Source organism: Musa acuminata, chromosome BXJ3-3 (assembly GCF_036884655.1).
Source record: "Musa acuminata AAA Group cultivar baxijiao chromosome BXJ3-3, Cavendish_Baxijiao_AAA, whole genome shotgun sequence".
NCBI lineage: Eukaryota > Viridiplantae > Streptophyta > Magnoliopsida > Zingiberales > Musaceae > Musa > Musa acuminata.
The window spans coordinates 38,730,006-38,739,491 of NC_088351.1; the positions used below are offsets into that span (position 1 = coordinate 38,730,006).

Here is a 9,486-nt window from a genome sequence, read left to right on the forward strand (position 1 = left end):
ACCATGAGAAAGAGGAGAAAGCCATTTGGCCTAAACAGAGACTGTCAACATCGTCATCACCGTCCTTTCAGATGTGCACTTGATCGATCAAAGCTAACGAAACCAATCCATCAACCAGCAACGATCGAGATATGTCAATCGGGGGCTAAATACAACAACTCAATATGACATTTCGTCAACTCACCTACAGAATTCCAATAACACAATAGTCTTACAAACGTTGACTACTTGCAAAGAGCATATGTTATCGATGACTCTTTCTGTCTTAATCCGTAATGATCATCATAAAAGCATTAAGTATCTCTTCATCTATGGTAGCTTTGACATTTGATACTTGCTCCACAATACTCAAAGCTGTTACGATAATAGTTTTAGATTATTTGATTTATGGATTCGATCAAACCAAAATTACGATTAAGGTAAAATCGAAACTTAGTTTGTTTTATAGGATAGTAAGATGATTATCGTTTAGTAACCATCATGATATATTGTTATTATTATTAATCTTTTGTCAAATAATTGAGTATGTATATTGACATGGTGGGGGACTATAGTTAAATGAAGCTACAGAGAAGTAGTTGCGACTGTAGCATCGTCGTCAATGATGCCATTAGGGTTTGTCTCTCCCCTTGAGCTTGACAATTCAGAGGTGTTACACCTCTGGAAGAGGTGATGGGTGACCTAATCCAATTAATGCTCACCTTTAAATTGATCCTTGCATCTGTGTCCTGTTATTTATGGTTTGTTTATGATGTGTTAGGATAGAGAAATGGACATTTGTCCATTTATGATGAAATAATTCTTGAAGGAACACAAATAGATTTAGAAATTGGACTCATATATGTGTACATAAGATTTGATTCGATTCGACTTTTAATAAAAAGAATTATTGTAATAAAAGGATTTAAACTTATTTAAATTAATTATTATATCCAACCCAATTGATCGAATTCTATATCTCATGTTGACCTAATTTCAACATTTCAATCAAATGGTTCGACCCAAATCAACAAATCTCGACCTAATTCAAATCAGCCCAACAGACTGTGGATTAGAGTTTGGGCCTCCAACCCAATCGGATGCCGATACACGTCAGACTTTAAGATTCGATTCCGTCGATGAAGGTGCGTGATGGATTTTGTTCCGTCGGCATTGACGTAACCGTCGCCTCGCGTTTCGCTCGTCAAGGAGATCCGACCGGTAACCCGCCGCGTTTCTCGTGATGGCTCGCCATCGGAAACCGTTTCCCTCCCAACGAGGAAAAGAAGGAACATATTCGAATTTATTCGTTCCTAAAGAGAAAAAAGAAAAAGAAAAAGAAAGCGGAAAGAAAAGCACTTTTTACTCTAAAATATCTGTTTATTTTTATTTATATTTCTACTATTCTTCTTTTTCTGAAAATAATATATTTGTTGTACTGTGGAAACGTTCGCCAGACATCACTGTCGCGACGAACCTTCACGCCGCGGACGGGTAATCGAAAGGCAGCGGCTCGACGTCGCCGCTGAGGGGATCGGCGTGGCGGAATCCGTAGTCGCGCAGCACCTGGTCGTCGGCGAAGTGCAGCGCCCGCTGCATGCCCTCCCAGCAGCTCTCCCCGCTGTACATCTTGTTGTGGTCGCCGCTGCAGGGCTGACACCCCGTGAAGTGCGTCATGAAGGGCCGGCGCCAGCCGTTCGGCCCGCTCATCGCTCCATCCTCCCCTGACAGGTGCCCGTCCCGCAGCCTGCCGTACGCCCCGTTCGCCACCTCCGCGTGCCGCCGGCGCAGCCCCTGCACCTGCCGCTCCACCGCCGCGTACTTGGCCGTCATGTTCTCCAGCCGCCCCACGATCTCCACCCAGTAGCCCTCGAAGTAGTAGTCGCTCTCCAGGAAGATCTTGTCGCCCCACCGGTCCTTGTGCTTGAGGAGGAGATAGACGAGCGCGGACTGGTCGTCCGACTCGTTGAACAGCTTGTCCTTGAACTCCGCCTTCTGGAGTTGGCCCCACCGGTCGTAGTCCGGGGACATGGGGCCTGTAGCCGCCCACACCGCCATGAAGTCGAGCGACCACTGGCAGTTGCGGATGAGGAAGACGCCGGCGTTGAGGCTGACCCAGCTGCGGGCTTCGTACACCAGGCGGGGCCAACCGTGAACCACCAGGTTGTGATCCCGGTAGCGATCCAGGGGAAGCTCGAAGTCCATGTCGGTGAAGGCGGCGTCGGAGTCTACCCACCACACCCAGTCCGCCTCCGGGTGGGCGAGCATGGCGGCGCGGACCATGGGGAGCTTCGCCCAGAACGTGTTCATGGCCGGGTGGAGGAGGGCGGTGTTGTAGAAAAGTTCGATGCCGTGGCGGCGGCAGTAATCGACCTTGTTCTTAAAAAAGCGCAGGAGGAGGTGGTCGCCCACCGGGTTGCGGCAGGGGCCCGGCTGGGACCCGGTCACCATGAGCACCCGCTCGCGACCGTACCCGCCAAAGGCCGGGTGCAGGCGGAGCCAGTCTCGGCGCTTCGCGTCCCAGCCGGTGAGCGGGCGGTCGATGGTGTACGAGACGGAAGGGTCGTCGTAGAAGGTGGCGCCGGGAGGGTCGCGATCGTGGAGGTCAGGGAAGGCCGCAGAAGAGGAGACGGAGAAGGGGAAAGCGGAAGGGTCTACAACGGTGACAGCGGAGAAGAAGGTCGAGACGACCCAGAAGACGAGGAGGGCGACGCCGGCTCCACCCGCGAAGACGAGGCCGTCGGAGAAGAGCGAGGGCTTGGAGGAGCGGCGAGTCATAAGGCCCTTGGAAGTCCTAGCAGAAGAGGGAGAGGAAGGCTCCGTACCGCTCATCATCACCACCACCACCGCCAACACCACCTCACAGAAAGGCGAGAGAGAGCGAGAGAGAGAGCGGGAAGGGGGGAGGAAAAGTAAGGGAGGCGGAGTTTTGGATGCTATCGAAGGGATTATGCCACCTGTTGCTGCTTTCGTTGTCAGTTTTGGACTTTAGCGAGGAAGACGAGGAACAGAGGCGTGGCTGCTGACGGAGGAGACTTGAGCTTTTCGACAAGTACTCCTTAAACAGCGGACTCTGCATCGTCGGTGCAGTGCGAGAGACATCCGAACAAGCATTGGATTTGCTCAGGAACGAACACAGACGGTCTTTATGAATCTTTTAGCTGTTCATGGCTTTGCTTTCCAAGCAAAAGAGGAAGGGTTGCGTTGGTGGCTTCACTGCGCCGGCCGCACATTTCAGGGGGACGGTGGCGTTCGCGTGATTACATGCGCAAATTGCGATGGATCGAGGTCGTGATCGGCGGCTGTGATCCTGCCACGTTGGACGGTCGTTCTCAATTAGGCCCGTCGTAACGGGACCAGGGTGGCGGGGATCGGCGGAGCCCGCTCATCGAGGCCGCGTCTTTTCGGGGCACTGTTTTTGAAGCGCATCGGGTCGCGGTCAGACACGTGGCGATCGATGAGTTGCTCTCATGCATGCTTCCGTGTCTCGCAGGACGTAGCGATGTCGTCCGAGGACAAGTGTTCCACGTCACAGAAGTCCTCATGTCACAACAGAATTCGTCATGACATGCTTCGATTAGTGTAAAAGGTCATGCTGTGCATGCATGACGCCTGTTATCATGTGATCTGCTTCGACGGCATGCCATTTGCATGTCTTAGAAACAGTGAAGTCATATCAGCTCTGTGTTCGAATCTCGGGTGGGGCATATGATCCATTTATCTCCATTTCTTTGGTTGGTGTATATAAGAATGACATAGATGATACCAACAGTACATATATTGTATCGTTATAAGTCAATTCATCTAAGATAGTATTATAACGTCGATTAATTTTTTTTATTGAACAATAACAATTCATCTAAGATAGTATTATATTTATTGACTAATAATGTTTAATGACTAATAATGAAAATGAGTTATATTTATTGTGCTGCGACAACGTCGCCGGCTATCACCCTCACGACGAACCATCAGGCCGGGGACGGTCGCGCGAACGGCAGCGGGTGGACGTCGCCGCTGAGGAGATCGGCATGGCGGAAGCCGTAGTCGCGGAGCACCTGGTCATCGGCGAAGTGCAGCGCACGCTGCATCCCCTCCCAACAGCTCTTCCAGGTGTACATCTTGTTGTGGGCGCCGTTGCAGGGCTGGCACCCGGTGAAGTGCGTCATGAAGGGACGGTGCCACCCGATGGGCCCGCTCACCGCTCCCTCCTCCGTCGCCAGCTGCTCCTCCCTCAGCCGCCCGTACCCCCCGCTCACCACCTCAGCGTGGCGCCGGCGCAGACCGTCAACGCGCCGCTCCACCTCCGCGTATTTCGCCGTCATGTTCTCCAGCCGGTCCACGATCGCCACCCAGTAGGCCTCGAGATCGTAGTCGCTCTCCAGGAAGACCTTGTCGCCCCACTGGTCCCTGTGCTTGAGGAGGAGGTAGACGAGCGCCGACTGGTCGTCCGACACATTGAACAGCTTGTCCTTCAACTCCGCCGCCAGGACCTGGCCCCACCGGTCGTAGTCCGGTGATAAAGGGCTCATGACGGCCCACACCTTCATGAAGTCGAGCGACCACTGGCAGTTGCGGATGAGGAAGACGCCGGAGTTCAGGCTGACCCAGCTGCGGGCGTCGTACACCAGGTGGGGCCAGCCGTGGACCACCAGGTTGTGGTCCCGGTAGCGATGCAGGGGGAGCTCGAAGTCCATGTCCGTGAAGACGGCGTCAGAGTCGACCCACCACACCCACTCGGCCTCCGGGTGGGCGAGCATGGCGGCACGGATCGCGGGGAGCTTCGCCCACTGCGAGCGCATGGCCGGGTGGAGGAGGGCGGTGTTGTAGAAGATGTCGATGCCGTGGCGGCGGCAGTAGTCGACCTTGTTCTTGAACAAGCGGAGGAGGAGGTGGTCGCCCTCCCGGTTGCGGCAGGGACCGGGCTGGGACCCGGTTACCATGACCACCCTCTCGCGGCCATTCCCGTCGAAGTTGGGGTGCAGGCGGAGCCACTCCCGACGCTTGGCGTCCCAGTCGGTGAGCGGGCGGTCGAAGGCGTAGGAGACGGAAGCGTCATCGTAGAAGGTGGCGTCGGGAGCGTCGCGATCGTCGTGGTCATGGAAGGGCGAAGAGGAGGAGATAAAGACGGGGTGAGAAGATGGGACGTCGAGGACGGGGGGTGGGGAGAATATGGTGGAGACGGTACAGTAGAGGACGACGGCGGTTGAGGCGAAGCCCGCAAAGGAGAGGAGGCAGGGGTTGGTGGAGCGGCGAGGCATTAGTACCGAGTGCAAGCAGAAGAAGGAGAGGAAGGCTCTGAACCGATCGCTACTATCACCATGACCACCATCACCTCCTCACACTTTAATCTAATGCAAGACCGACCGGAGAATGTGAATGGAAGGAGAGAGAGGGGGAGGAGAGGGAAGGAACCGAGACGTGGTCGATGAGGGAGGCCCCAATTCATTTTGAGGAAGAAGACCCAACTCCATGCCATTTTCTGCTCCGGCAACTTTGGAATAATTTTATTGACGACGGCCCTTCTATTCAGAACTCAGAGAGAGAGAGAGAGAGAGATAGAGTCTTAGGAGGAGGAAGAGGCGGGAGGGTGACATGAATCAGTTCATTTATTTGAACGGGTTTAGGAAATTTAGAGTATATTGATTAGAATAGAAGGATAAAATTATAATTTTTTGAAAAAAAATAAGGGTTATGGGTAAATTCTCAATAGAGGACATTTTTTAGAATATTAACATAAATTAAATTATTTTTATGAAAACTTTATTTATAGGATAAATTTTAATTATGGAAAGAATTATCTCAAAATTAGGATGATATTTTTTAATTTCATATTATCATCAAGCTTATGAATAAAACATTATGAGTCAATTTAAATAAAATAATAGTTTATTTGATAACAGAGAGATAACAACGCACATAGGGCTACCGGACACCTTATCAAATGTGATAGATCTCTGATCAACTCTAAATCGAGGTCACTTGATTAACATACCAATCTCACTTAACTCGAATAATTATTTACAACAATTAACTATAGCCCTAAACCCATTTATGACACTATAAAAAAGCTCACAAGTACATTGAACTAATTTATTTTGAATTTATGATAATTTAGGTGAATTTTATAGCGAATTGAATACTTCGATTACTTTACCGACTCAAGTATCGAAAAGATATTCTATTCTTATCCTAGTTTTTGTAAGGTTTTAGTATGAAATTTGAAATCGAATCCTTATGAACACACCATAGTTATATCAGAATTCATATGTGCCTATTTAGAGTGGATAATACCTTTCGAACCCTCGTGAACGATGACTTAGCACTTGATAACTTATGTTATATTTCAATTAAATCGTCAGGTCACTACTTAGGCCAATGGGTCAATTAACAAAAAGAAATATAAAATAAATTTAAATGCTACTTAGTGTATCTATAAAGTTCTAAACATATTGTATTACATGATAATATCTAAAAATGTAATTATATTAATATGATTCAAAATAAATTGTTTAGTGACATGAAATAAATGATTTTATCTAGGTAAAAAAAAAACAATAGTGAGAGAAAGATGATGATAAGGAGAGAGAAGTGGTTAGACCGGAAGAGAAGATGATCAAACGAAAGAAACGATTGCACGAGAAACAAAAATTTTCTTTTTCAAGTGAAACATAATTCAAAAAATAACATAAAAAATGACATTAAATATTTTCAGCTATAACGTGATCTATTTGTGGGGGTTATCTAAAAATCAATCAGACCGATCGATTCATTCCCTTTTTTAATATATTTGATTGAATAAATAGAATGATTTGATTCTCGATTTTTTTTTTCCATTCAGTTCATCATTAGATTTGATATATTTTTCACGGATGATTATTTTTTTAAGATAATATTTTTAATTTAAAAAAAAAACCTAAATTATCTCTAAAAAAATTCTTATTTGTTAAAATGTGTTTGATATATTATAATGTCTATTTTTTAAATATATAACAGTGTTTTAGTTTATTATGGTATTTTTGATCTATTATAGTATTATCATTATCAAAATAAAGTAAGACATACTTGAAAACACTATAAACGATCTAATAATATAGTATTATAATGGTCTACGAGAAATAATAACTAAAGAGACACGATATGATATCACTTAAATTATTTTTCAATAATATTGATAACATTTTTAGTTAAAAATACTGTAAATTTTATTATAAAAATTTAAGAGATATTTTAAATGTTTTTAAATTTAAAAAAAAATATTTAAAAAATAAAAAAAGAGGGATACTGTTAGGAAATATTCAACATATAGAAATCTCCCAAAACAATTTTGTTCTTGGATTTAAAAAGTGATTCCTCAATTTAAAAAGTGATTCCTCATTTTTTGTCAGTACGATCAATTGGTTCGGTAAAACATAGAAAGGTACGCAACCGATCTGCCAGATTACTGTTTTCCACTGCGTCGAGATCGGTAAACGTTCTGATCAAGCGGCAGGGAAGCTTCCACGAAGGTCACGCTGCTACATTATTGTTACGTCTCACGACGCGGACGCGACGCGTTTATCCGATCGGTTTGGTTTCGTGTCGAAGCAATCGTCGCCTCGCTCTCCTGAACTATAAATTCCCACCCACTCTCCTCCTCTTCCATTTCTTGTCCCGCACCCGCTCGCCTCGCCGACTTAGATCGAAGACTCGACAAGATGAGCTACTACAACCAGCAGCAGCCTCCCGTCGGAGTTCCACCTCCCCAAGGTACCCGTTCATCCATCCATGGATTTCTTGCTAGGGTTTGGGGTTCCAACATGACTGTGTTTCTTTTAGCGTTGGGGTTTCAGATCTCTGATCTTTGTGGTCGATTTCGTTGTTATGGTTAGGTTATCCGCCGGAGGGGTACCCCAAGGACGCCTACCCACCGCCGGGGTATCCGGCGCAAGGATACCCACCTGCTGGCTACCCCCAGCAGGGGTATCCGCCGCCGTACGCTCAGCCGCCACCCCAGAAGCAGAGCAGCGGGCCTTCCTTCATGGAGGGATGGTAATGGATCCATTTATTTTGCCGCTTTTTCCCTTCTCTTATCTGGAGCCGTCGCTGAAGGATCGAACAAGCTTTGATCTACGACCGCGCAGCCTTCTGACCGGCGCAAGACTAGCAGATCTGAGCTAGATGCCGGCTAAGGCAGGAGCCGGCGCCAGAGAACTATCGTGCGCTGAGGTCGAGGCGGTTGTGTGCGTCTCCCTTTACTGACGTGTCGATCACTTTCTTCCGTTCGTTTTCTTTAACAACGCTTTCTTGTTCTTTAAACGGATTGTTTATTCCTCGTCCCGTTTCCCGAATTATTCGGCTCCTGTCCGGCACAACCGTATCCCGTTGCCTTTCACATCTTTCTTCTCTCTTCTCTCCGGATAATTTCTCCTTACACTGAAACGATTTCTAATTTATATTGGTTGGTGCAGCTTGGCCGCTCTTTGCTGTTGTTGTCTCTTGGATGCTTGCTTCTGAGTTCGAGTTGGGATCGATCGGGAGTGGCCTCGTGCGTCCTGCTTGAAAGATTGAGTTTGCCGGATTCGACTTTAATCCCCTTCTTTCTGGTTTTTTCTAGTGGTCAGATCGATGAAACTGGAAATGAATGTGGGGTTTTAGAATATTTCTTCTCTTAGTTGATGTGTTGTTTCTATCAGTATATTGTACATTGTCGCAAAAAAGGAAAATAAAGAACAATCCCAGTGCCGTGATTTAGAATTCTAAACTCGTTGGTTGCTCGCATCGATGAAACGAACTACTTTATCAGACTCACGAATACTATATTCATCACCACTTGTTTGTTGGTTAGAGCAAACTGAGATAATGTTATATATCAGCAGCAGGGAATATCTTTGGTCATTTACAGGTGTGATCGATCAGATAAGAAATAAAAAATATCAGCATATGTCAGCCGCGGGAAATATTTTTATTGGAAGTATTTAAAATTTTATAAATAAAAAAATAAAAGAAAATAAAATATTTCATTAAAAATATAAAATTTATATTTGGATATGTTGATGAACAGATTTGCTGTAGCTGACGAGTCAGGGTCCATGAGTCGATGTCGGGAGTCATCGGTCGGTTGAGTTAGTTGCCGAGGGCGATCACGCCCTCAATATGGGGTGTTAGTATCGAAATGTTGATTGGCGTCTTTTGGTCGGGATGCTGGTTGACGGCCCTCATCAGGTGATTATCGACTTTGGCCCATCAACGAGTAAGTCAATGCTTGGTTGGTTTTGTTTTGCCTCCTCCTGGGCCAGATGCCGGCCATGAGTTTTTCTATTACTGTACGAGGGTCGACCGTACGCGGGTTTGGCGTGACGCTCAATCCTTGAGGGGCGATATGATACCTTTGTGCGGCCGTCGTCCAAGGACGGGCGGAATGACACTATACAATGTCGTTCCGAGCTTTTCGGAACAGGACGTACCGAGGAACGCCTTGGTATGGGTTTCGGCGCTTAGGAGTGCTCCTCTTGCTGACCTGGCGAT

The 9,486-nt window shown here is 46.9% G+C and overlaps 3 protein-coding genes across 3 annotated transcripts; 1 reads left to right on the forward strand and 2 right to left on the reverse strand.

Moving 5' to 3' along the window:
• Positions 1-1,022: 1,022 nt before the first annotated feature.
• LOC135633515 (probable glycosyltransferase 7) lies at positions 1,023-2,887 on the reverse strand. Its single transcript, XM_065143052.1, has one exon. The coding sequence runs from the start codon at positions 2,812-2,814 to the stop codon at positions 1,459-1,461; it is 1,356 nt and encodes a 451-aa protein (XP_064999124.1). The 5' UTR covers positions 2,815-2,887; the 3' UTR covers positions 1,023-1,458.
• A 1,063-nt stretch (positions 2,888-3,950) lies between these two features.
• Positions 3,951-5,394, reverse strand: LOC135632587 (probable glycosyltransferase 7). The gene has a single exon (XM_065141200.1). It carries the CDS (start codon positions 5,238-5,240, stop codon positions 3,951-3,953), a length of 1,290 nt encoding a protein of 429 aa, XP_064997272.1. The 5' UTR covers positions 5,241-5,394.
• A 2,174-nt stretch (positions 5,395-7,568) lies between these two features.
• LOC135634405 (cysteine-rich and transmembrane domain-containing protein WIH2-like) lies at positions 7,569-8,722 on the forward strand. The gene is made up of 3 exons (XM_065144858.1): positions 7,569-7,728; positions 7,851-8,010; positions 8,430-8,722. Exons 1-3 carry the CDS (start codon positions 7,677-7,679, stop codon positions 8,473-8,475), a joined length of 258 nt encoding a protein of 85 aa, XP_065000930.1. The 5' UTR covers positions 7,569-7,676; the 3' UTR covers positions 8,476-8,722.
• The last annotated feature ends 764 nt before the right edge of the window (positions 8,723-9,486 follow it).

Bases quoted from the DNA above. Each gene is read 5' to 3' on its own strand.
- LOC135633515 (XM_065143052.1), bottom strand. From the start codon at position 2,814: ATGATGAGCGGTACGGAGCCTTCCTCTCCCTCTTCTGCTAGGACTTCC.
- LOC135632587 (XM_065141200.1), bottom strand. From the start codon at position 5,240: ATGCCTCGCCGCTCCACCAACCCCTGCCTCCTCTCCTTTGCGGGCTTC.
- LOC135634405 (XM_065144858.1), top strand. From the start codon at position 7,677: ATGAGCTACTACAACCAGCAGCAGCCTCCCGTCGGAGTTCCACCTCCC. The intron at 7,729-7,850 runs GTACCCGTTCAT...TGTTATGGTTAG, and splicing joins CGGAGTTCCACCTCCCCAAG to GTTATCCGCCGGAGGGGTAC. The intron at 8,011-8,429 runs GTAATGGATCCA...TGGTTGGTGCAG, and splicing joins CCTTCCTTCATGGAGGGATG to CTTGGCCGCTCTTTGCTGTT.